General features: G+C 45.6%; 1 protein-coding gene across 4 annotated transcripts in view; it reads left to right on the top strand.

The window, feature by feature from the left end:
• Nucleotides 1-2,737: 2,737 nt before the first annotated feature.
• LOC124047981 (serine/threonine-protein phosphatase 6 regulatory ankyrin repeat subunit B-like) overlaps nt 2,738-27,112 on the top strand; it is a 67,409-nt gene continuing 43,034 nt past the window's right edge. For all 4 annotated transcript variants that reach the window (XM_046368352.1, XM_046368361.1, XM_046368363.1 and 1 more), the window contains exons 1-4: nt 2,738-3,256; nt 22,184-22,267; nt 23,971-24,049; nt 26,752-26,822. In XM_046368352.1, coding sequence (XP_046224308.1) covers nt 3,230-3,256; nt 22,184-22,267; nt 23,971-24,049; nt 26,752-26,822 — 261 coding nt within the window. In that variant the 5' untranslated portion in view covers nt 2,738-3,229. The remainder of the gene's footprint in view (nt 3,257-22,183; nt 22,268-23,970; nt 24,050-26,751; nt 26,823-27,112) is intronic.

The raw sequence follows: 27,112 nt of genomic DNA, 5'->3' as shown, positions 1-27,112 counted from the left end.
GAATGTGTTCTCGGTCAACTTACCTGGTAAAATAAGGCTTTAAAAAAAAGGCTACTCATCACAGGTTGGTGGCACCTTCATTGTGGAGGATGGGCTTGTGGTCATGGCTGGTGTGGAATTGTATCAAAAATGGCAAACGTGGTTTCCATGGTTTCCATGTGTTTGATGCTGTTCCATTTGCTCCATTCCAGACATTACTTTGAGCCATCCTCCCTTCAGCAGCCTCCACTGCTACTCATAGTTAGGGTTAATGCCAGCGGGGCGAGGAAGTCAACCTAGTCTTGTCCCCGTGCCGTGCCCACATACCACTAAAAGCCTGGCAACCATGGTTATAGTCAACCAATTGTAATCACCGAGGATGAGCTCCAACACTTCATGAAGACCATTTCGTAGAGTACGGTCCTTGAACTGGGAGACCAGCGCCCAGACAGACACCCGGGTAGTTTTCCATCCAGCCCTGACAAGAGGAACTCAGAGCTCAGCTCTTTCTCTCTCTCTCTCTCTCTCTCTCTCTCTCTCTCTCTCTCTCTCTCTCTCTCTCTCTCTCTCTCTCTCTCTCTCTCTCTCTCTCTCTCTCTCTCTCTCTCTCTCGCACACACAACACACACACTGTCCTCAAGAAAGTCAGAATATATCAGAGAGTTGAGCGAGCATGGTGGAGTCTGTCTGCCTGCAAACTGGGTCAAAGGCAGCACATGCATGGGCCTCTACTGCTCCTGCGGCATATAGTGTATATGTGTGAGTGGTGGGGGAGGGTTTCCATTGTAGGGAGGTAGTAGGGGGGATGAGAAAGAAGCCCTGGAGCGAGTGTAGTCATACTGTGTTGTTGGCAGCTGGAATCTGGTCTCTTTCAAAGTGGGAAGACATGAGCTGAGCCACTGAGCTGCAGCGTAACTGGCCTTGCAGTCAACCATATGGCTGTGACCTCTGCTTGCCCTTATCAACAGAGACAGGGAGGCAGGCAGACACTAACTCATACAGGCAGTAGAATGCAGACAGAAACGGGAATTTAGGGAGAAAAATACACAGAGAACAAAACATTACGGACAGCTTCCTAATATTGAGTTGCACCCCCCACGTTTACCCTCAGAACAGCCTCAATTCATTGGGGCATGAACTCTACAAGGTGTCTAAAGCATTCCATAGGGATGCTGGCCCATGTTGACTCCGATGCTTCCCACAGTTGTGTCAAGTTGGCTGGATGTCCTTTGGCTAGTGGACCATTCTTGATACATTCGGGAAACTGTTGAGTGTGAAAAACCCAGCAGCGTTGCAGTTCTTGACACAAACCGGTGCACCTGGCACCTACTACCCTGTTCAAAGACACTTATATATTTTGTCTTGCCCATTCACCCTCTCAATGGCACACATACACAACCCATGTGTCAATTGTCTCAAGGATTAAACATCCTTATTTATCCTGTCTCCTCACCTTCATCTACACTGATTGAAGTTTATTTAACAGGTGACATCAATAAGGGATCATAGCTTTCACCTGGATTCACCTGGTCAGTCTGTCATGGAAAGAACAGATGTTGTTAATGTTTTGTTCTTAACTTAGTTTATATCGTATGCACATTATTTATGTGTTACCTTTATCTATAAATGTTACCTTTATCTATAAATGTTACCTTTATCTATAAATGTTACCTTTATCTATAAATGTTACCTTTATCTATAAATGTTACCTTTATCTATAAATGTTACCTTTATCTATAAATGTTACCGCAAATGTTTTCTGAAGTATCAGTAATGTGAATGTGAATCTGGCTCTTTTCTAGAATGAGATTTGACGTGGCACCATAAATGAGGATGATAGAAGGACGATTTTGAGTCTTTTCCTCAATGAAAAAGCCAGCCATTCTGGCTCCCATTGCAGAGAGTAGGGTGAGGTGGGAAACTGCTCACACATGTGGGCACTGGGCATGGGTGAGCAACAACATTTAGTTACAACTAGAGTCACAACATTTAGGTAAACTCTATGAAATGAGGAATATGTAAGAAGGAAGAACTTTAATATTTTCCTCAAAAAAGCAAAATCCAAAAGCCCTGTGGGCACTAGTCAGGGATGACTAGCATTTAGTCACAACTTGGTGCTTGTGGGGGCTTTGCCGGGTCAGTTGTCCCCTGAAGGGTAGTGGTTGTTTGGTGTGGGTGGCTGTATAGTGGTTTAGACGGGTTGTATAATTTTGTCAACAGGAAATGAGAGATGCAACAACAATGAGACATGCTCCATATAGTTCTGGGCCAAAGTTCCACTCTCCAGTAACCATGTGAAGGATTAGCTCTAACCACCCAGACCTAGTAAGGCAATGACTGATTCTCATACACATTTCCTGTTTGCTCTCCAAAACACATTAAACTCAGGAATGCATCTCCCTGAACCTGTTGACTGTACGAAAGGTGGTGTGTTGAGAAAGAGAAATAGAGAGGCAACAGTAAACATATCTGTTCATACTGCACACAGAGATGAATGCAAAAGAACATAGGGGCATTTCAGATTGATGACAAGAAACTAACCTGTTTGTTACAAATGAATATATCTACAATTCTAGGTAATTCACCTGTAGTGTATCTGTAGGCCACTGAACATTTACCAAAGCAATTTACAAACCCGTCTCTGACTTTACTTCAAATGTTTTTTCCCTCCAATTCTAGCCACAGGAGGGCAGCAAGAGGGAGCACTCTAACGAGCGTTGGCGCTGACAATCGGCGATGACTCTCCTCAAATTCTGCATCTGAGTGTAGGAGAGCGAGAGGCTTGAACTTCCTGTGCAATCTCAGTTCACCCGTTTTACATATACAGGAAGATTTTCGGAGCTGCAAAGTGAGAGGGGAGTGTTTGGTAATTTAAAGAGAAATTCCCCCGTACATAAACTGTAAATGCGGATTGTTTACATCAGTCGGTCGAGTCGGAGAAGCCATTCCTTCTTTCCCTCCTCCCTTCGCACACTGTGGCGGTGGCGCGACTCCCCCTCACCGCAGATAGTGTCAGTGGAGCTGGCCATGGGGCCCTGATACAGCCCGGGCCCTGACTGAGGTTCTGCGTTGCATCAGAAAAGGAACAATTATTGATGCACGATTCACTTCCCTGACTACTGCATCAACCAAGAGTGACTACAAGAGGAAAGATAGAAGATTTTGAACTGCAATATTATTTCAAGATAATTGCATGATCTGATATTCGAGGGAGTGTGTTGATGTGCTGACCAAATTGATCGAGATTATTATGGCTGTTCTAAAACTCGTCGAACAGGTAGCTATGCCAATTTGACAAATAATTAATGTTTCCTTAACGTTATATGTAGATGTAGATAGTCTATAAGCTTTTCTCATTATGCATTGCGATAGTGACTACTTTGTTGATACAAATATATGCCCAAGTAGGTCCCGGGAAAGTGGAATGTTTTTGTAAACGTTACATAATTCAGAAATTATTTTTCATGAGTCGCTGGCAAGTGAGAGGAAATCGTTTTTCTGGTGCCCAGAGGAACAGCTGCGGTCCGCTACGCGAGCGAGGAGGTGTGTCGTGCATCTCGTGCTGTGAATGAAATTGGGCGGTGTGTGTTATCTCATGTTGTAGATGCATTTGCAGTATTTACATAGTTCTTTGTTCTCCTTACCGTTTTAAAAGTAGGACAGCGAATTCGGGGTGACTTTCTGATGGCTCTTCTGTAAAAAGTACCCCAGTTGAGTCACCGCCACGCGCCACTGGAATTCAGCTGTGAATTCCTTTATCGTCCCCATGAATTATAGTGTTGCTGTCGGCACCTGTTATGATCTGTCAAGTTGTTACTGGTGCATCCCTCGGTTTTGTCAAAAGAATGTGTTCTGCATTTTGGGCTTGCCTAGTCAAGTTCCCCATTTCTCTTTTCCTAGATTGTTGTCAGCGAGAAGAGTATAGGATGTTGAGCACAGTGACTTGTGTCACAAACTTCAAACTTCACCATCAGAGCATGATAGTATGTTACTATCTTTTTGTTGCTGTTACCGCAGACATATCTGAGTTGTTTTTCTTCACTGTATAGGGGGCTGTTTTTGTTGTAGAGGTGCTGAGTAACAGGGTCAAGCGGACAATAATAACAACAGCTACAGTACAGGGGTCATCTGAGTCATCACTCAGTCACCAGTCTTGTTGGGCTTGGAGTTTTTCCTGAACGCATGACTTGACCAGTCCCTAAAACCCGACCCTGGCAAGAGTGACTATTGTCTGGTTTCAATGATGGACTATTTTGGCAACTTTGAAAATAAATTGTTCAGGGGTGGATCCTCTTTAGAAAGACAACTCTCCCAACGAATCACGCAGCAGACATGCCAGAACGTCGCGATTCAAAAACCAACGTTTGCAGGCAAAATATTTGCAGTGTTTTTAGTGAAGGTAGTTGATGCAATCTAGCCACTTGTGAAATGCATTCATTAAAAATAACCTCCATGATCTCCTTCTAGCTAGCTACTATTTTGTATTTTTTTTAAAAGCGATAATCCCCCAGACAGTTGGCACAGTTGCCTATAAGGTCGGGCTTTCGAGACTATGACCTGACAAGAAACATGGGCTATAACAAGGGGCCCAGGTGAGGAAAAGTTTTCCTCCATTTCCGCTCGGCTGCCCGGAGCCCTGTTCTGTGAGCTCGCAATGAGTCTGGCCCCCCAATGGTGGAACAAACTCCCTCACGACGCCAGGACAGCGGAGTCAATCACCACCTTCCAGAGACACCTGAAACCCCACCTCTTTAAGGAATACCTAGGATAGGATCAAGTAATCCTTCTCACCCCCCCCCCTTAAAAGATTTAGATGCACTATTGTAAAGTGGCTGTTCCACTGGATGTCATAAGGTGAATGCACCAATTTGTAAGTCGCTCTGGATAAGAGCGTCTGCTAAATGACTTAAATGTAATGTAAAATGAAAAACTCTGGGTCACATAGGGATAAAGAGGCTCTGCAGTATCTGTGAGACCGAATGCTAATGGTGCTGCTGTTTGACCTTCCTCTGTCCCTTATCCAAGGCCTTTATCTATAGATCAGCCCAGTCTGAACTGTGTAGAGCAGCAGCTGCAGGAAGTGATCCAAGGGCCTATCTCGCCTGTACATCTGATTTCAGCCTATGTCAGGCACGCACCACTGTATGTGCTCTCAAACCAGCATCAGTTATGGTCAGTGGGTTGTTTGAGTTAGTACAGGTTGTAACGGATGTGTATGTTTGCAGAGAGATTATACAAGTGTATGGCTCTGTGTGTCTACTGGCCAGTGAGTGACTCTGGCTGGGCCACTCAAGGACATTCAGAGACTTGTCCCGAAGCCACTCCTGCATTGTCTTGGCTGTGTGCTTAGGGTCGTTGTCCTGTTGGAAGGCAAACCTTCGCCCCAGTCTGACGTCCTGAGTGTTCTGGAGCAGGTTTTCATCAAGGATCTTTCTGTACTTTGCTCCGTTCATCTTTGCCTCGATCCTGACTAGTCTCCCAGTCACTGACGCCGACAAATATCCCCACAGCATGATGCTGCCACCACCATGCTTCACCGTAAGGATGGTGCCAGGTTTTCTCCAGACGTGACACTTGGCATTCAGGCCAAAGAGTTCATTCTTGATTTCATCAGACCAGATAATCTTGTTTCTCATGGTCTGAGAGTCTTTAGGTGCCTTTTGGTAAACTCCAAAGAGGGTGTCATGTGCCTTTTACTGAGGAATAGATTCAGTCTGGCCACTCTACCATAATGGCCTTATTGGTGGAGTGCTACAGAGATGGTTGTCCTTCTGGAAGGTTCTCGTATCTCCACAGAGGAACTCTAGAGCTCTGTCAGAGTGACTATCGAGTTCTTAGTTACCTCCCTGACCAAGGCCCTTCTCCCCCGATTACTCAGTTTGGCCGGGCGGACAGCTCTTAGAAGAGTCTTGGTGGTTCCAAACTTCTTCTATTTAAGAATGATGGAGGCGTCTGTGTTCTTGGGGACTTCAATGCAGAATACATTTTTTGGTACCCTTCCCCAGATTTGTGCCTAGACACAATCGTCTCTTAGAGTTCTACAGACAATTCCTTCAACCTCATGGCTTGGTTTTTGCTCTGAAATGCACTGTCAACTGTGGGACCTTATATAGACAGGTGTGTGCCTTTTCAAATCATGTCCAATCAATTGGATTTACCACAGGTTGACTCCAATCAAATTGTAGAAACATCTCAAAGATGATCAATGGAAACAGGATGCATCTGAGCTTAATACCATGTCTCATAGCAAAGGGTCTGAATAGTTATGTAAATAAGGTATTTCAGATTTTTATTTTTAATACATTTGTAAAAACGTAGAAAAACCTGTTTTCGCTTTGTCGTTATGGGGTATTGTGTGTAGATTGCTGGGGATACAAAAAAAGTAGAATAAGGCTGTAACTTCAAAAAAATAGGAAAAAGTCAAGTGGTCTGAATACTTTCCTAAGGCACTATACAAGTGCAATTAGGGTTTAGTGCCTTGCTCAAGGGCACATCGATAGCTTGTTCACCAAGTCGGCTCAGGGATTCGAACCAGCATCCTTTTGCTTACTGGCCTAACCCCTAGGCTACCTGCTGCCCTAATCCCTCCCCTGTGTTCCAGAGAAAGGAGAGACAGGAAGTTATTAGGTCTTGACATCCCCCTCCCCTTTTCTTCATTTTTCTTCTTACTGGATCCCCATGGGATTGTTCGTCTGGAAGTGTGTGTGTGTGTGTGTGTGTGTGTGTGTGTGTGTGTGTGTGTGTGTGTGTGTGTGTGTGTGTGTGTGTGTGTGTGTGTGTGTGTGTGTGTGTGTGTGTGTGTGTGTGTGTGTGTGTGTGTGTGTGTGTGTGTGTGTGCGTATGTGTGTGTGTGCGTGCGTGTGTGTGTGCGTATGTGTGTGTGTGTGTGTGTGTGTGTGTGTGTGTGTGTGTGTGTGTGTGTGTGTGTGTGTGTGTGTGTGCGTGTGTGTGTGTGTGTGCGTGTGTGTGTGTGTGTGTGTGTGTGTGTGTGTGTGTGCGTGCGTGCGTGCGTGCGTGCGTGCGTGCGTGCGGGTTTGTTCAGAAGGGGGGTTGAAGGGTGCTCGTGACGTGTTGTCTTTTGATTTATTTTTATTTTGAAGGCTGCTGACCTTACATACACTTAGGTTGTGTACACATGTGAGTAGTCTTACAAATTGATTGATACAGTTGAAGTCGGAAGATTACATACACTTAGGTTGGAGTCATTAAAACTTGTTTTTCAACCACTCCACAAATTTCTTGTTAACAAACTATAGTTTTGGCAAATCTACTTTGTGCATGACAAAAGTAATTTTTCCAACAATTGTTTACAGACAGATTATTTCACTTATAATTCACTGAATCACAATTCCAGTGGGTCAGAAGTTTACATACACTAAGTTGACTGCCTTGAAACAGCTTGGAAAATGATGTCATGTCTTTAGATGCTTCTGATAGGCTAATTGACATAATTTGAGTCAATTGGAGGTGTACCTGTGGATGTATTTCAAGGTCTACCTTCAAACTCAGTGCCTCTCATGGGATAATCAAAATAAATTAGCCAAGACCTCCACAATTCTGGTTCATCCTTGGGAGCAATGTCCAGACGCCTGAAGGTATCACGTTCATCTGTACAAACAATAGTATGCAAGTATAAACAACATGGGACCAAGCACCCGTCATACCGCTCAGGAAGGAGACGCGTTCTGTCTCCTAGAGGTGAACGTACTTTGGTGCGAAAAGTGCAGATCAATCCCAGAACAACAGCAAAGGACCTTGTGAAGATGCTGGAGGGAACAGGTACAAAACTATCTATATCCACAGTAAAACGAGTCCTATACCGACATAACCTGAAAGGCCGCTCAGCAAGGAAGAAGCCACTGCTCCAGAACCGCCATAAAAAAGCCAGACTATGGTTTGCAACTGCACATGGGGACAAAGATCGTACTTTTTGGAGAAATGTCCTCTGGTCTGGTGAAGCGAAAATAGAACTGTTTGGCCATAATGACCATCATTATGTTTGGAGGTAAAAGGGGGAGGCTAGCAAGCCGAAGAACACCATCCCAACCGTGAAGCACGGGGGGGGGGGCATCATGTTGTGGGGGTGCTTTGCTGCTTTACTGGTGCAAAATAGATGGCATCGTGAGGGGGAATATTATGCAGATATATTGGAGCAACATCTCAAGACATCAGTCAGGAAGTTCAAGCTTGGTCGCAAATAGGTCTTCCAAATGGACAATGACCCTAAGCATACTTCCAAAGTTGTGGCAAAATGGCTTAAGGACAACAAAGTCAAGGTATTGGAGTGGCCATCACAAAACCCTGACCTCAAACCCATAGAACATTTGCAGGCAGAACTGAAAAAGCGTGTGTGAGCAAGGAGGCCGACAAAACCTGACTCAGTTACACCAGCTCTGTCAGGAGGAATGGGCCAAAATTCACCCAAATTATTGTGGGAAGCTTGCGGAAGGCTACCCAAAACGTTTGACCCAAGTTAAACAATTTAAAGGCAATGCTACCAAATCTAATTGAGTGTATGTAAACTTCTGACCCACTGGGAATGTAATGAAAGAAATAAAAGCTGAAATAAATCATTCTCTCTACTATTATTCTGACATTTCACATTCTTAAAATAAAGTGGTGATCCTAACTGACCTAAGACAGGGGAATTTTTACTAGAATTAAATGTCAGGAATTGTGAAAAACTGAGTTGAAATATATTTGCATAAGGTGTAAGTAAACTTCTGACTTATATGTAAACTGTACTTATTTTCTCTCTCACCACCAACAGTAAAGGAAGGAGAAAAACACACTCATGGTTTTATTTCTGCATTGAATTCATAGTGGGACATCATCGGCATCAGCAGCTTCTCATTTTGGAGCTGTGCTGTGGGGACGGAGACTCAGATCTGCTCTGTACCCTCTGGCACCAATAGCAATGCAGCTATTATATTCAGCATCGTTATGGAAGTAAAATCACAGCCAAAAGAATGTGTGTGTGTGACATGATTGCATGTATGTTGTTTGCAGTTCAAAGAATGAAAACAGCTTTTATCAGATACAGGAAGTTTGTGTAGGATGAGGGCAAAACAGAGAGACATCCGTTTTGTTTTGTCAAATGCCGGCGACCCCTCTTGGTTCTATTGGGACCCTTTTAGACAGGACTAGTTTATTTAAGATGCTGACCCTAATGGTGTTCTAAATGTAGACAAGGAAGCTGCCACTCTCCTATTGGACAAGGGGTCGTTTTGACAACATTCATTGGCCCTTGGAGTCAGGGCGAGGGAGGAGCATGAGGGAAATGTGCTATGCCTGTGCTGTGGCAACAATGGGCTCAGTGTTAGACATTTTTGTTTTGCCTGGAGGAAGGGTATGATGTGGTGAGGGGTGGTGAGGTGAGGGTTGGTGTGGTGTGGTGAGGGTTGGTGTGGTGATGGGTGGTGAGGGTGTTGCGGTGTGGTGAGGGGTGGGGTGGTGAGGGCTGTTGTGGTGTAGTGTGGTGAGGGGTGGTGTGGTGACTTTTACGTAATTATGACATAACATTGAAGGTTGTACAATGTAACAGCGATATTTAGACTGATGGATGCCACCCGTTAGATAAAATACGGAACGGTTCCGTATTTCACTGAAATAATAAACGTTTTGTTTTCAAAATGATAGTTTCCGGATTCGACCATATTAATGGCCTAAGGCTCGTATTTCTGTGTGTTATTATGTTATAATTAAGTCTATGATTTGATATTTGATAGAGCAGTCTGACTGAGCGATGGTAGGCAGCAGCAGGCTCATAAGCATTCATTCAACAGCACTTCCATGCGTTTTGCCAGCAGCACTTCGCTGTGCTTCAAGCATTGCGCTGTTTATGACTTCAAGCCTATCAACTCCCGAGATTAAGCTGGTGTAACCGATGTGAAATGGCTAGCTAGTTAGCAGGGTGTGCGCTAATAGCGTTTCAAACGTCACTCGCTCTGAGTCTTGGAGTAGTTGTTCCCCTTGCTCTGCATGGGTAACGCTGCTTCGAGGATGGCTGTTGTCGATGTGTTCCTGGTTCGAGCCCAGGTAGGGGCGAGGAGAGGGACGGAAGCTATACTGTTACACTGGCAATACTAAAGTGCCTATAAGAACATCCAATAGTCAAAGGTATATGAAATACAAATGATATAGAGAGAAATAGTCCTAAAAATACTATATTAACTACAACCTAAAACCTCTTACCTTGGAATATTGAAGTCTCATGTTAAAAGGAACCACCAGCTTTCATATGTTCTCATGTTACATTTACATTTACATTTAAGTCATTTAGCAGACGCTCTTATCCAGAGCGACTTACTGAGCAAGGAACTTAAACGTTAGCTTTTTTACATGGCACATATTGCACTTTTACTTTGTTCTCCAACACTTTGTTTTTGCATTATTTAAACCAAATTGAACATGTTTCATTATTTATTTGAGGCTAAATATATTTTATTGATGTTTTATATTAAGTTAAAATAAGTGTTCGTTCAGTATTTTTGTAATTGTCATTATTACAAAAAAAAGAAAAATAGTCAGATTAATCGGTATCGGCTGTTTTTGGGCCTCCAATAATCGGCATCGGCATGAAAAATCATAGTCGGTCGACCTCTAGTGGTGAGGGGTGTTGTGTTGTGGTGTAGTGTGGTGTGGTGTGGTGAGGGGTGGGGTGGTGAGGGGTGGGGTGGTGAGGGGTGTTGTGGTGTAGTGTGGTGAGGGGTGGTGTAGTGTGGTGAGGGTTGGTGTGGTGAGGGGTGGGGTGTTGTGGTGTAGTGTGGTGAGGGGTGGTGTGGTGAGGGGTGTTGTGGTGTAGTGTGGTGAGGGGTGGTGTGGTGTGGTGAGGGGTGGTGTGGTGAGGGGTGGGGTGGTGTAGTGTGGTGAGGGGTGGGGTGGTGTGGTGAGAGGGGTGGTGTGGGTGAGGGGGGGGGTGGTGTAGTGTGGTGAGGGGTGGTGTGGTGTGGTGAGGGGTGGTGTGGTGAGGGGTGGGGTGGTGTGGTGTAGTGTGGTGAGGGGTGGTGTGGTGAGGGTGGGGTGGGGTGGTGTGGTGTGGTGTGAGGGGTGGTGTGGTATGGTTTGGTGAGGGTTGGTGTGGTGTGAGGGGTGGTGTGGTATGGTTTGGTGAGGGGTGGTGTGGTGAGGTGTGGTGTAGTGAGGGATGGTGTGGTGAGGGGTGGGGTGGTATGGTTTTGTGAGTGGTGGTATGGTGAGGGGTGGTGTGGTAAGGTTTGGTGAGGGGTGGTGTGGTATGGTTTGGTGAGGGGTGGTGTGGTATGGTTTGGTGAGGGGTGGGGTGGGGTGGTGTGGTATGGTTTGGTGAGAGGTGGTGATTTACTGCCACATGCAGGGATGGAATGTTTGCCCACAGGCATAATTAATTTGCTGATCCCTACTGATGACCTACATGGAATTATTTGATCCTTCCTTAACCCATAATACGTCCCACAGAGTTGACTACTTCAAAATGATGAAAGTCCTCAATGCCACAGCCCATGCTAAAACAGTTTTATTAGTCATATGTACAGGATACACATGGTATACACCATCCAATGAAATACTTACTTACATGTTCCTTCTGGACAATGCAACAACAATAAGAAATAATAAAATATAAGAATATTAACATAAAGTAAATGGCTCAGTAGAATAGAATAACATTTTTAGCATCAGTATAATAGTGGAAGGGACTGAAAATCCGCGCAGGTGGTCAGTCCAGTTCAAGTGGCTCTGAGATAGAAACGGTCTCTGATCCTGTTAGTATCAGACCTCATGCTCCGATACTGTCTGCCGACGGTAAGGGATAGGATAGCTCGTGGCAAACAGCGGGAAAACATTCTGGAACAATCTATGTGGAGGAGAGCCCTGTTCCCATAAATCACTACTCCTTCAGCAGAGTCACCACTGTGGTTAAGCTGTAGTTAAGCTATAGTTAAGCTGTAGTTAGGCTGTAGTTAAGATGTAGTTAGACTAGTTAAATTGTAGTTAGACTAGTTAAGATGTAGTTAAGCTGTAGTTAGACTGTAGTTAGACTGTAGTTAAGATGTAGTTAGGCTGTAGTTAAGCTGTAGTTGGACTGTAGTTAGACTGTAGTTAAGCTGTAGTTAAGCTGTAGTTAGACTGTAGTTAAGCTGTAGTTAGGCTATAGTTAGACTGTAGTTAGGCTGTAGTTAAGCTGTAGTTAGACTGTAGTTAAGTTGTAGTTAAGCTGTAGTTAGGCTGTTGTTAAGCTGTAGTTAGACTGTCGTTAAGTTGTAGTTAAGCTGTAGTTAGACTGTAGTTAAGCTGTAGTTAGACTAGTTAAGTTGTAGTTAAGATGTAGTTAGGCTGTAGTTAGCCTGTAGTTAAGCTGTAGTTAGGCTGTAGTTAAGCTGTAGTTAGACTAGTTAAGTTGTAGTTAAGATGTAGTTAGACTAGTTAAGCTGTAGTTAGACTGTAGTTAGACTGTAGTTAGGTGGTGAGCGCTGTAGTTAGTTTGTTCCATGTTAGACAGTTTTGTTAAGCTAGGGTAGTTAGGGCTGATCAGAGCCTTAGACTTTCACAGTTAGGCAAGCACCATGGTCTTGTAGCGGATAGTTAAACTGTAGTTAGAACTGGGAAGTTGAACACCAGAGTTCTGTGAGTTGAAGGGTTTAATGTGCAGTAATTAGACTGTGAGGCAGTTAGCGGATGTTGTAGAGCATTACAGGAACGGGACCGCCTGTTAGTTGAGAAGACAGGGTGTTGTAGATCAGATCATGGAACGGGCAGTCCTTGTAGCTCCGTCTTGCCGAGGTTCAGCTTGAGGTGGTGATCCGTCATCCACACTGATATGTCTGCCAGCAGAGATGCGATTCGCCACCTGGTTAGATAGCAATGATAAGAGAGACCATGTGAGGTTATGACAGAGCCAAGTGACTTGGTGTATAGCGAGAATAGGAGAGGGCCAAGAACAGAGCCCTGGGGGACACCAGTGGTTAGCGACCTGCTGGGCCGCGCCGGGAGATGCCCAACTCGGAGAGGGTAGTTAGGCAGCCGATAGTTAGAAGGATGAGAGCAGAGGAGAGAGAGTTAGCTGTCGGAGCGCCTTAAGCTGAATAGTTGAAACCTGACTGATTTGGTTAGAGATAGCGGGAGTTGTACGGCACGTTCAAGAGTTTTGGAGAGAAAAGAAAGAAGTTAAGATAATAGTTAAGCTGTAGTTAGGACTGTAGTTAAGCTGTAGTTAGACTAGTTGTAGTTAAGAGTTACACTGTTAAGATGTAGTTAGTTAGACTGTAGTTAAGCTGTAGTAAGACTGTAGTTAAGCTGTAGTTAGGCTATAGTTAGACTGTAGTTAAGCTGTAGTTAGGCTATAGTTAGACTGTAGTTAGGCTGTAGTTAAGATGTAGTTAGACTGTAGTTACACTATAGTTAAGCTGTAGTTAGACTAGTTAAGCTGTAGTTAGACTGTAGTTGGACTGTAGTTAAGCTGTAGTTAGACTGTAGTTAAGCTGTATTTAAGCTGTATTTAAGCTGTAGTTAAGATGTAGTTCGACTGTAGTTAGACTGTAGTTAAGCTGTAGTTAGACTGTAGTTAAGCTGTAGTTAGACTGTAGTTAGGCTGTAGTTAAGCTATAGTTAAGCTGTAGTTAGACTGTAGTTAAACTCTAGTTAAGCTGTAGTTAGACTGTAGTTAGGCTGTAGTTAAGCTGTAGTTAGACTGTAGTTAAGCTGTAGTTAAGCTGTACTTAAGCTATAGCTAAACTATAGTTAAGCTGTAGTTAAGCTGTAGTTAGGCTGTAGTTAAACTGTAGTTAGGCTGTAGTTAATCTATAGTTAAGATATAGTTAATCTGTAGTTAGGATGTAGTTAAGCTGTAGTTAAGTTGTAGTAAAGCTGTAGTTAGGCTGTTGTTAAGCTGTAGTTAGACTGTCGTTAAGTTGTAGTTAGGCTGTCGTTAAACTGTAGTTAGGCTGTAGTTAGCCGGTAGTTAAGCTTTAGCTAGGCTGTAGTTAATCTGTAGTTAAGATGTAGTTAGACTAGTTAAGTTGTAGCTAGGCTGTAGTTAGCTGTAGTTAAGATGTAGTTAGACTAGTTAAACTGTAGTTAATCTATTGTTAGACTGTAGTTAGACTGTAGTTAAGCTGTAGTTAAGCTGTAGTTAGACTGTAGTTAAGCTGTAGTTAGGCTATAGTTAGGGTGTAGTTAGGCTGTAGTTAGGCTGTAGTTAAGCTGTAGTTAGACTGTAGTTAGGCTGTAGTTAAACTGTAGTTAGACTGTAGTTAGGCTGTAGTTAAGATGTAGTTAAGCTGTAGTTAAGCTGTAGTTAAGCTGTAGTTAAGATGTAGTTAGACTGTAGTTAAGCTGTAGTTAGACTGTAGTTAGGCTGTAGGGCCTGCACACCTCTGATTCTCCACCCGCTGTTTCATAAAGGCCTACACATTTTGTGTGCAGGTTTTTGCAGATTATAGGATTAGTCAGAGTCTGTGTGTGGCCCACAAGCAGAACTGAAAATGTTGTCTGAGCTAGGTTTCCTCTCTGCGTGTAAACTCTGAGAAGGTGACAGAATGTAACAGGAAGTGAGGCGGTAAGGTGGAGAGGGGACAGGAAGTTCAGATGCAGCAACTGTTATGCAGGTGAATGAGGACCCAAAAGCGACTTGGCGAAAACAGAGTTTTTAATCCAGTAAAGTTACTTTACAAACAAAAGGCATAATACTACTCGTAATGACGAGAACAGACTGGAGACTTGATCAAGAACTGCAGGTTGCCTCGGGAAGGCACTTGAACGTAGCAGACTCAGACACCTGCTCACCACGCAGCATCTGAGGGAAACACGACACGACAGGGCAATACATAGACACAGCACGGTGAACAATAGACAAGGATCCGACAGGGCAGGAACGGAAAACAAGGGAAGAAATAGGGACTCTAATCAGGGGAAAAGATAAGGAACAGGTGTGGGAAGACTAAATGATGATTAGGGGAATAGGAACAGCTGGGAGCAGGAACGGAACGATAGAGAGAGGAGAGAGAGGGAGGGGGAGAGAGAGGGATAGAAAAAGGGAACGAACCTAATAAGACCAGCAGGGGGAAACGAACAGAAGGGAAAGCATAATGACAAGACAATCTAAGACAAAACATGACAGTACCCCCACTCACCGAGCGCCTCCTGGCGCACTCGAGGAGGAATCCTGGCGGCAACGGAGGAAATCATCAATAAGTGAACGGTCCAGCACGTCCCGAGACGGAACCCAACTCCTCTCCTCAGGACCGTAACCCTCCCAATCCACTAAGTATTGGTGACCCCGTCCCCGAGAACGCATGTCCATGATCTTACGTACCTTGTAAATAGGTGCGCTCTCGACAAGGACGGGAGGGGGAGGGAAGACGAACGGGGGTGCGAAGAAAGGGCTTGACACAGGAGACATGGAAGACAGGATGGACGCGACGAAGATGTCGCGGAAGAAGCAGTCGCACAGCGACAGGATTGACGACCTGGGAAACACGGAACGGACCAATGAACCGCGGAGTCAACTTACGAGAAGCTGTCGTAAGAGGAAGGTTGCGAGTGGAAAGCCACACTCTCTGGCCGCAACAATACCTTGGACTCTTAATCCTGCGTTTATTGGCGGCTCTCACAGTCTGTGCCCTGTAACGGCAAAGTGCAGACCTCACCCTCCTCCAGGTGCGCTCACAACGTTGGACAAACGCTTGAGCGGAGGGAACGCTGGACTCGGCAAGCTGGGATGAGAACAGAGGAGGCTGGTAACCCAGACTACTCTGAAACGGAGATAACCCGGTAGCAGACGAAGGAAGCGAGTTGTGAGCGTATTCTGCCCAGGGGAGCTGTTCTGCCCAAGACGCAGGGTTTCTGAAAGAAAGGCTGCGTAGTATGCGACCAATCGTCTGATTGGCCCTCTCTGCTTGACCGTTAGACTGGGGATGAAACCCGGAAGAGAGACTGACGGACGCACCAATCAAACGACAGAACTCCCTCCAAAACTGTGACGTGAATTGCGGGCGTCTGTCTGAAACGGCGTCTAACGGGAGGCCATGAATTCTGAACACATTCTCGATAATGATTTGTGCCGTCTCCTTAGCGGAAGGAAGTTTAGCGAGGGGAATGAAATGTGCCGCCTTAGAGAACCTATCGACAACCGTAAGAATCACAGTCTTCCCCGCAGACAAAGGCAGACCGGTAATGAAGTCTAGGCGATGTGAGACCATGGTCGAGAAGGAATGGGGAGCGGTCTGAGACGACCGGCAGGAGGAGAGTTACCCGACTTAGTCTGCGCGCAGTCCGAACAAGCAGCCACGAAACGGCGCGTGTCACGCTCCTGAGTCGGCCACCAAAAGCGCTGGCGAATAGACGCAAGAGTGCCTCGAACACCGGGATGACCAGCTAACTTGGCAGAGTGAGCCCACTGAAGAACAGCCAGACGAGTGGAAACAGGAACGAAAAGGAGGTTACTAGGACAAGCGCGCGGCGACGCAGTGTGCGTGAGTGCTTGCTTAACCTGTCTTTCAATTCCCCAGACTGTCAACCCGACAACACGCCCATAAGGAAGAATCCCCTCGGGATCAGTAGAAGCCACAGAAGAACTAAACAGACGGGATAAGGCATCAGGCTTGGTGTTTTTGCTACCCGGACGGTAAGAAATCACAAACTCGAAACGAGCGAAAAACAACGCCCAACGAGCTTGACGGGCATTAAGTCGTTTGGCAGAACGGATGTACTCAAGGTTCTTATGGTCTGTCCAAACGACAAAAGGAACGGTCGCCCCCTCCAACCACTGTCGCCATTCGCCTAGGGCTAAGCGGATGGCGAGCAGTTCACGGTTACCCACATCATAGTTGCGCTCAGATGGCGACAGGCGATGAGAAAAATAAGCGCAAGGATGAACCTTATCGTCAGACTGGAAGCGCTGGGATAGAATGGCTCCCACGCCTACCTCTGAAGCGTCAACCTCGACAATGAATTGTCTAGTGACGTCAGGAGTAACGAGGATAGGAGCGGACGTAAAACGTTCTTTTAGAAGATCAAAAGCTCCCTGGGCGGAACCGGACCACTTAAAACACGTCTTGACAGAAGTAAGAGCTGTGAGAGGGGCAGCAACTTGACCGAAATTACGAATGAAACGCCGATAGAAATTAGCGAAACCTAAAAAGCGCTGCAACTCGACACGTGACCTTGGAACGGGCCAATCACTGACAGCTTGGACCTTAGCGGAATCCATCTGAATGCCTTCAGCGGAAATAACGGAACCGAGAAAAGTAACGGAGGAGACATGAAAAGAGCACTTCTCAGCCTTTACGTAGAGACAATTCTCTAAAAGGCGCTGTAGAACACGTCGAACGTGCTGAACATGAATCTCGAGTGACGGTGAAAAAATCAGGATATCGTCAAGATAGACAAAAACAAAGATGTTCAGCATGTCTCTCAGAACATCATTAACTAATGCCTGAAAAACAGCTGGCGCATTGGCGAGACCAAACGGCAGAACCCGGTACTCAAAATGCCCTAACGGAGTGTTAAACGCCGTTTTCCACTCGTCCCCCTCTCTGATGCGCACGAGATGGTAAGCGTTACGAAGGTCCAACTTAGTAAAGCACCTGGCTCCCTGCAGAATCTCGAAGGCTGATGACATAAGGGGAAGCGGATAACGATTCTTAACCGTTATGTCATTCAGCCCTCGATAATCCACGCAGGGGCGCAGAGTACCGTCCTTCTTCTTAACAAAAAGAACCCCGCCCCGGCCGGAGAGGAAGAAGGCACTATGGTACCGGCGTCAAGAGACACAGATAAATAATCCTCGAGAGCCTTACGTTCGGGAGCCGACAGAGAGTATAGTCTACCCCGAGGAGGAGTGGTCCCCGGAAGGAGATCAATACTACAATCATACGACCGGTGAGGAGGAAGGGAGTTGGCTCGGGACCGACTGAAGACCGTGCGCAGATCATGATATTCCTCCGGCACTCCTGTCAAATCGCCAGGTTCCTCCTGAGAAGTGGGGACAGAAGAAATGGGAGGGATGGCAGACATTAAACACTTCACATGACAAGAAACGTTCCAGGATAGGATAGAATTACTAGACCAATTAATAGAAGGATTATGACATACTAGCCAGGGATGACCCAAAACAACAGGTGTAAAAGGTGAACGAAAAATCAAAAAAGAAATAGTCTCACTGTGGTTACCAGATACTGTGAGAGTTAAAGGTAGTGTCTCAAATCTGATACTGGGAAGATGACTACCATCTAAGGCAAACATGGGCGTAGGCTTGTCTAACTGTCTGAAAGGAATGTCATGTTTCCGAGCCCATGCTTCGTCCATGAAACAACCCTCAGCCCCAGAGTCAATCAAGGCACTGCATGTAGCACCCGAACCGGTCCAGCGTAGATGGACCGACATAGTAGTACAGGATCTAGATGAAGAGACCTGAGTAGTAGCGCTCACCAGTAGCCCTCCGCTTACTGATGAGCTCTGGCCTTTACTGGACATGAATTGACAAAATGTCCATCAAATCCGCAATAGAGGCACAGGCGGTTGGTGATCCTCCGTTCCCTCTCCTTGGTCGAGATGCGAATACCTCCCAGCTGCATGGGCTCAGTCTCTGAGCCAGAGGAGGGAGATGGTTGCGATGCGGAGCAGGGAAACACCGTTGACGCGAGCTCTCTTCCACGAGCTTGGTGACGAAGATCTACCCGTCGTTCTATGCGGATGGCGAGAGCAATCAAAGAGTCCACACTGGAAGGAACCTCCCGAGAGAGAATCTCATCTTTGACCACTGCGTGGAGTCCCTCCAGAAAACGAGCGAGCAGCGCCGGCTCGTTCCAGTCACTAGAGGCAGCAAGAGTGCGAAACTCTATAGAGTAATCCGTTATGGATCGATCACCTTGGCATAGGGAAGCCAGGGCCCTAGAAGCCTCCCTACCAAAAACTGAACGGTCAAAAACCCGAATCATCTCCTCTTTAAAGTTCTGGTAATTGTTAGAACAATCAGCCCTTGCCTCCCAGATAGCTGTGCCCCACTCTCGAGCCCGGCCAGTAAGGAGTGAAATGACGTAAGCAACCCGAGCTCTCTCGCTAGAGTATGTGTTGGGTTGGAGAGAGAACACAATATCACACTGGGTGAGAAAGGAGCGGCACTCCGTGGGCTGCCCGGAGTAGCAAGGTGGGTTATTAACCCTAGGTTCCGGAGGCTCGGCAGGCCAGGAAGTAACAGGTGGCACGAGACGAAGACTCTGGAACTGTCCAGAGAGGTCGGAAACCTGAGCGGCCAGGTTCTCCACGGCATGGCAAGCAGCAGACAATTCCTGCTCGTGTCTGCCGAGCATGGCTCCTTGGATCTCGACGGCAGTGTTACGAGCATCTGTAGTCGCTGGGTCCATTCCTTGGTCGGATCCTTCTGTTATGCAGGTGAATGAGGACCCAAAAGCGACTTGGCGAAAACAGAGTTTTTAATCCAGTAAAGTTACTTTACAAACAAAAGGCATAATACTACTCGTAATGACGAGAACAGACTGGAGACTTGATCAAGAACTGCAGGTTGCCTCGGGAAGGCACTTGAACGTAGCAGACTCAGACACCTGCTCACCACGCAGCATCTGAGGGAAACACGACACGACAGGGCAATACATAGACACAGCACGGTGAACAATAGACAAGGATCCGACAGGGCAGGAACGGAAAACAAGGGAAGAAATAGGGACTCTAATCAGGGGAAAAGATAAGGAACAGGTGTGGGAAGACTAAATGATGATTAGGGGAATAGGAACAGCTGGGAGCAGGAACGGAACGATAGAGAGAGGAGAGAGAGGGAGGGGGAGAGAGAGGGATAGAAAAAGGGAACGAACCTAATAAGACCAGCAGGGGGAAACGAACAGAAGGGAAAGCATAATGACAAGACAATCTAAGACAAAACATGACAGCAACATGTTCTGGCCTGACTCTGTGGTGCATAGGGCTGAGTCAGTCAGGGCTTTGACTCAATTGCCTTCTTCTCTGTCATTGAATTTTATGTTGTATGTAACTGACAGGTTGTCGAAACAATTGTCTTGTCAGTCATCATCACATGGTGATAGTAAGGGGCCACTGCTTGGCAGCACCCAGAAACAGCATCCATATGGGACCAGTCTGTTGTTTTGACATTGTTGGGATACAGCTTTTGTCAGATTTGACTTTTCGTAGCAGGTTAGGAGAATTTACGCAGCAGATAAGGATAATTAGCATAAGGGTTAGCTAGAAATGGCAATTTAAAAAAAATACTTTTGACAATAATTTGACAAAAGCTGTATCTCTTCTTGCCATGACCCCAGTCTGTTTCGCTCTCAGAACCATGTCTCACCTGCTAGGTAGGTCCTTTTAAAATACTTTTACAAGGCACACTTCTTTCCTCCCTTCTGTGAGGTGATTGCTATCACCAATCAAAAACTGGAAGGGTGGAAGGATCCATTTTAGAAGTATTGGAACAGGGACATGACCAGACTCATTATAGTCGGCCTGTCTACCCTCATGTCATAACCAGTCAGTGCAGTCTGTTTCTCAGAAAGCTGACTGACCCTGCTGATCTAAGGCCTAGTACTGATTGACAAAGATAATTTGTGCCTGCGTGCCAGCGATGTCCTGGACCTTTATTTAGGTCTGAGAGAGAGACTGGAGAGAGCACTGTAACTTCACTCACTACACTAGACTAAGATGAATGTTTACATGCTGCTGTGCTGTTCCCTTGTAGAGTTGGAGGACTTTATTTCCTTCTGTGTAAATAACCTCATACAGTTGTCTTATTACATCCACAACAGTCTAAACTACAGCACTAGGCCTTTACCACATGTAGGCTTACAGTGAGTCTCACTCACAGTCACTCACTTCTCCAGCTTTTTTAACCAGAGTGAAGGGTCAAACAGCTGCTCATGCTGGCAATGCTCTAATTCCATGTGAAGGACCTCTCGCCTATTTCCTCCTTTATCCTTGTTCACACACACAGCTGATAAATCTGATACCTTGAGATTTATTTCAGGGTGACTGTTTAGACACCTATTGAAGATAGGCTTGATCAGTATTTAGTAGAGGTCGACCGATTATGATTTTTTTTAGAGGAGCATTAGGGAACCACCTTGGATCTATTCTTTCCCCCTTCTGATGACCAGGTGGCGAATCGCATCTCTGCATGTCTGGCAGACATATCAGTGTGGATGACGGATCACCACCTCAAGCTGAACCTCGGCAAGACGGAGCTGCTCTTCCTCCCGGGGAAGGACTGCCCGTTCCATGATCTCGCCATCACGGTCGACAACTCCATTGTGTCCTCCTCCCAGAGCGCCAAGAACCTTGGCGTGATCCTGGACAACACCCTGTCGTTCTCAACTAACATCAAGGCGGTGGCCCGTTCCTGTAGGTTCATGCTCTACAACATCCGCAGAGTACGACCCTGCCTCACACAGGAAGCGGCGCAGGTCCTAATCCAGGCACTTGTCATCTCCCGTCTGGATTACTGCAACTCGCTGTTGGCTGGGCTCCCTGCCTGTGCCATTAAACCCCTTCAACTCATCCAGAACGCCGCAGCCCGTCTGGTGTTCAACCTTCCCAAGTTCTCTCACGTCACCCCGCTCCTCCGTTCTCTCCACTGGCTTCCAGTTGAAGCTCGCATCCGCTACAAGACCATGGTGCTTGCCTACGGAGCTGTGAGGGGAACGGCACCTCAGTACCTCCAGGCTCTGATCAGGCCCTACACCCAAACAAGGGCACTGCGTTCATCCACCTCTGGCCTGCTCGCCTCCCTACCACTGAGGAAGTACAGCTCCCGCTCAGCCCAGTCAAAACTGTTCGCTGCCCTGGCCCCCCAATGGTGGAACAAACTCCCTCACGACGCCAGGACAGCGGAGTCAATCACCACCTTCCGGAGACACCTGAAACCCCACCTCTTTAAGGAATACCTAGGATAGGTTAAGTAATCACCCCACCCCCTAAGTTTTAGATGCACTATTGTTAAGTGACTGTCCCACTGGATGTCATAAGGTGAATGCACCAATTTGTAAGTCGCTCTGGATAAGAGCGTCTGCTAAATGACTTAAATGTAATGTAAATGTAATCTATAGAGGAGCATTAGGGAACCACCTTGGATCTATAGAGGAGGATTAGGGAACGACCTTGGATCTATAGAGGAGGATTAGGGAACGACCTTGGATCTATAGAAGAGGATTAGTGAACGACCTCAAGGCTCTGACCCTTTCTCTTCTCTCTGTCTCCTCCTCAGCCTCCTCTGGTCCAGGCCGTCTTCAATGGAGACCCTGAGGAGATACGCATGCTCATCTACAAATCGGAAGACATCAATGCTCTGGTAAGACCACCAGACATGTTCCATTCACATACTTCCATGCTCCAGAGCAGAGGAAATGCTGAATAAAACAGTCCTACTATTTCCTCTCTCTGTGCACTTCCTGTGTGGGCCAGGGGTCAGTATGGGAAAAAGCTCAAACCAGTATTTATTTACGACAGTACAGGGATATTGTTAGCTGCTCCAGCAGAACAGGACATAGGCTGATCCCAACCCTCATTCTCTTTCCTGGGTGTTTAGTCTCTTCTATGGGCTGTTGGCTGCTATAAGAAGCACTACTATGAAAACTTTGTCTTTGTCCAGTTTAGATGTGTTTTTTGTTTGAGAGTCAGTGGAGGGCTGGGCCAGATGGATTTGAGGGGTTGTTTTGTGTGCTAACTGGCAAGTGGCCACAGGGACAATGGATGTTTTGGCACAGTGCTGTAACACAGCCAGTAGCCATAGGCTTAGCTCATCCCATAGGATGCTGACTGTTAGATCCTCTTCCCTGCCTGGCCAGCTCTGTGTCCACTCCAAGCTAACTGTCCTATTCATGGCCTCCGCCATTGTATACTGAACAAAGATTTGATTGAGTTACAGTTCATATGAGGAAATCAGTCAATTTAAATAAATTCATTAGGCCCTAATCTATGGATTTCACAAGACAGGGAATACAGATATGTTGGTCACAGATACCTTAAAAATGGGCCTCATAATAGGCCTCCGGATCTCATCACGGTATTTCTGTGCATTTAAATTGCTATCGATATAATGCAATTGTGGTCGCTGTCCGTAGCTTATGCCTGCCCATACCATAGCCACACAGCCACAATGGGGCACTCTGTTCACAACGTTGACATCAGCAAACCGCTCGCCCACACAACGCCATAAACGTGTTCTGCGGTTGTGAGGCCAGTTGGATCTACTGTCAAATTCTCTAAAACGATGTTGGAGTTGGCTTGTGGTAGAGAAATGAACATTCAATGATCTGGCAACAGCTCTCGTGGACATTCCTGCAGTCAACATGTCAATTGCACCCTCCCTTGAGACATCTGGCATTGTGTTGTGTGACAAAACTGCACATTTTAGAGTTGCCTTTTATTGCCCCCAGCACAAGGTGCACCTGTGTAATTATTATAAAAATAAAAATAAATATTTAACCTTTATTTAACTAGGCAAGTCAGTTACGAACAAATTCTTATTTACAATGACGGCCTACACCGGCCAAACCCAGACGACGCTGGGTCAATTGAGCACCGCCCTATGGGACTCCCAATCAAGGCCGGTTGTGACACAGCCTGGAATCGAACCAGAGTGTCTGTAGTGACGCCTCTAGCTCTGAGATGCAGTGCCTTAGAACACTGTGCCACTCGGGATGATCATGCTGTTTAATCAGCTTCTTGATATGTCAGGGCGATGGATTATCTTGGCAAATGAGAAATGCACACTAACAGGGATGCAAACAGAGAAATAAGCTTTTTGTGCGTAATGAAACATGAAACATGGGACCAACACTTTACATGTTGCGTTTATATTTTTGTTCAGTGGGGTTGGGTTGGGCTCTTATTATAACTCTGTCTAACTCGGTTGCCTCTTGCCTAAAATAATCTGACTTCAGTTGTTTAAATTGAAAAGTACCCGTGCTCCTGGATGATGCACACACACACATATCAAATATATAGTGTAACCCTACGAAGGCTGCCTGTAACTCTCTCTCTCTCTGTCAGGATGCAGAGAAGCGCACCCCGCTCCATGCTGCAGCCTTCCTGGGTGATGCTGAGATCACTGAGCTTCTTATCCTCTCCGGTAAACCAACCCCCCCATCTTTCTCCTCACACTCTATCCCCCTGCTTTACAGCCTTAGCTATAATAACACAATGCAGTTTAAATAGATAGTAGAAAGTAGCTTTTATCACAGATTGCTTGGACAATGTGTCTTTTTACTCTCACTACCTCCCTGCTAATGCCAGATGACCTCTCTTCCTCCTATCTATCTATCTATCTATCTATCTATCTATCTATCTATCTATCTATCTATCTATCTATCTATCTATCTATCTATCTATCTATCTATCTATCTATCTATCTCTCTCTCTCTCTCTCTCTCTCTCTCTCTCTCTCTCTCTCTCTCTCTCTCTCTCTCTCTCTCTCTCTCTCTCTCTCTCTCTCTCTCTCTCTCTCTCTCTCTCTCTCTCTCTCTCTCTCTCAATTCAATTCAATTCAATTCAATTCAATTCAATTCAAGGGTTTTATTGGCATGGGAAACGTGTTAACATTGCCAAAGCAAGTGAGGTAGATAATATATAAAGTGAACATATAAAGTGAAGTAAACAATAAAAATTAACAGTAAACATTACACATACAGAAGTTTCAAAACAACAAAGACATTACAAATGTCATATTATATATATACAGTGTTTTAACAATGTACAAATGGTTAAAGGACACAAAATAAAATAAATATAATATAAGCATAAATATGGGTTGTATTTACAATGGTGTTTGTTCTTCACTGGTTGCCCTTTTCTCGTGGCAACAGGTCACAAATCTTGCTGCTGTGATGGCACACTGTGGAATTTCACCCAATAGATATGGGAGTTTATCAAAATTGGATTTGTTTTCGAATTCTTTGTGGATCTGTGTAATCTGAGGGAAATATGTCTCTCTAATATGGTCATACATTGGGCAGGAGTTTAGGAAGTGCAGCTCAGTTTCCACCTCATTTTGTGGGCAGTGAGCACATAGCCTGTCTTCTCTTGAGAGCCATGTCTGCCTACGGCGGCCTTTCTCAAGAGCAAGGCTATGCTCACTGAGTCTGTACATAGTCAAAGCTTTCCTTAATTTTGGGTCAGTCACAGTGGTCAGGTATTAGGCCGCTGTGTACTCTCTGCGTAGGGCCAAATAGCATTCTAGTTTGCTCTGTTTTTTTGTTAATTCTTTCCAATGTGTCAAGTAATTATCTTTTTGTTTTCTCATGATTTGGTTGGGTCTAATTGTGCTGCTGTCCTGGGGCTCTGTAGGGTGAGTTTGTGTATGTGAACAGAGCCCCAGGACCAGCTTGCTTAGGGGACTCTTCTCCAGGTTCATCTCTCTGTAGGTGATGGCTTTGTTATGGAAGGTTTGGGAATCGCTTGGTTATAGAATTTAACGGCTCTTTTCTGGATTTTGATAATTAGTGGGTATCGGCCTAATTCTGCTCTGCATGCATTATTTGGCGTTCTATGTTGTACATGGAGGATATTTTTGCAGAATTCTGCGTGCAGAGTCTCAATTTGGTGTTTGTCCCATTTTGTGAAGTCTTGGTTGGTGAGCGGACCCCAGACCTCACAACCATAAAGGGCAATGGGCTCTATGACTGATTCAAGTATTTTTAGCCAAATCCTAATTGGTATGTTGAAATTTATGTTCCTTTTGATGGCATAGAATGCCCTTCTTGCCTTGTCTCTCAGATCGTTCACAGCTTTGTGGAAGTTACCTGTGGCGCTGATGTTTAGGCCAAGGTATGTATAGTTTTTTGTGTGCTCTAGGGCAACAGTGTCTAGATGGAATTTGTATTTGTGGTCCTGGTGACTGGACCTTTTTTGGAACACCATTATTTTGGTCTTACTGACATTTGCTGTCAGGGCCCAGGTCTGACAGAATCTGTGCATAAGATCTAGGTGCTGCTGTAGGCCCTCCTTGGTTGGTGACAGAAGCACCAGATCATCAGCAAACAGCAGACATTTGACTTCGGATTCTAGTAGGGTGAGGCCGGGTACTGTAGACTTTTCTAGTGCCCGTGCCAATTCGTTGATATATATGTTGAAGAGGGTGGGGCTAAAGCTGCATCCCTGTCTCACCCCACGACCCTGTGTGAAGAAATGTGTGTGTTTTTGCCAATTTTAACCGCACACTTGTTGTTTGTGTACATGGATTTTATAATGTCGTATGTTTTACCCCCAACACCACTTTCCATCAGTTTGTATAGCAGACCCTCATGCCAAATTGAGTCGAAGGCTTTTTAGAAATCAACAAAGCATGAGAAGACTTTGCCTTTGTTTTGGTTTGTTTGGTTGTCAATTAGGGTGTGCAGGGTGAATACATGGTCTGTTGTACGGTAATTTGGTAAAAAGCCAATTTGACATTTGCTCAGTACATTGTTTTCATTGAGGAAATGTACGAGTCTGCTGTTAATGATAATGCAGAGGATTTTCCCAAGGTTACTGTTGACGCATATTCCACGGTAGTTATTGGGGTCAAATTTGTCTCCACTTTTGTGGATTGGGGTGATCTTTCCTTGGTTCCAAATATTGGGGAAGATGCCAGAGCTAAGGATGATCTCTCTCTCTCTCTCTCTCTCTCTCTCTCTCTCTCTCTCTCTCTCTCTCTCTCTCTCTCTCTCTCTCTCTCTCTCTCTCTCTCTCTCTCTCTCTCTCTATCTATCTATCTATCTATCTATCTATCTATCTATCTATCTATCTATCTATCTATCTATCTATCTATCTATCCCTCTCTCTTTCTCTCTCTAGGGGCGCGGGTCAACGCCAAAGACAGTATGTGGCTCACACCTCTCCACCGTGCGGTGGCATCCTGTAGTGAGGTGGGTCAGTGGACACACACACACACACACACATTGCACAGGATCTACTCATGCGTAAGCGTACTGTGGCCCTGACACACACGCAGGCACAAACACACACACACACAGCACACACACACACAGTGACAGGCAGCAAACAGCATGGCGACACATTCTTAGGGTCCCATGCTGACACACAGGTGGTAAGAAGCTAAACAGCCTAAAAACAACAGCAGGATCTATGGTGGAGAAGAGAGGACATGACAGGACAGGAGAGCAGAGGAGCTGAGGAGAGCGGAGTGGAGCTGAGA

Source organism: Oncorhynchus gorbuscha, linkage group LG01, assembly GCF_021184085.1.
Source record: "Oncorhynchus gorbuscha isolate QuinsamMale2020 ecotype Even-year linkage group LG01, OgorEven_v1.0, whole genome shotgun sequence".
Lineage (NCBI taxonomy): Eukaryota > Metazoa > Chordata > Actinopteri > Salmoniformes > Salmonidae > Oncorhynchus > Oncorhynchus gorbuscha.
Note: the sequence above shows the minus strand (reverse complement) of the source record. Positions and strands in the feature narration are given on the sequence as shown.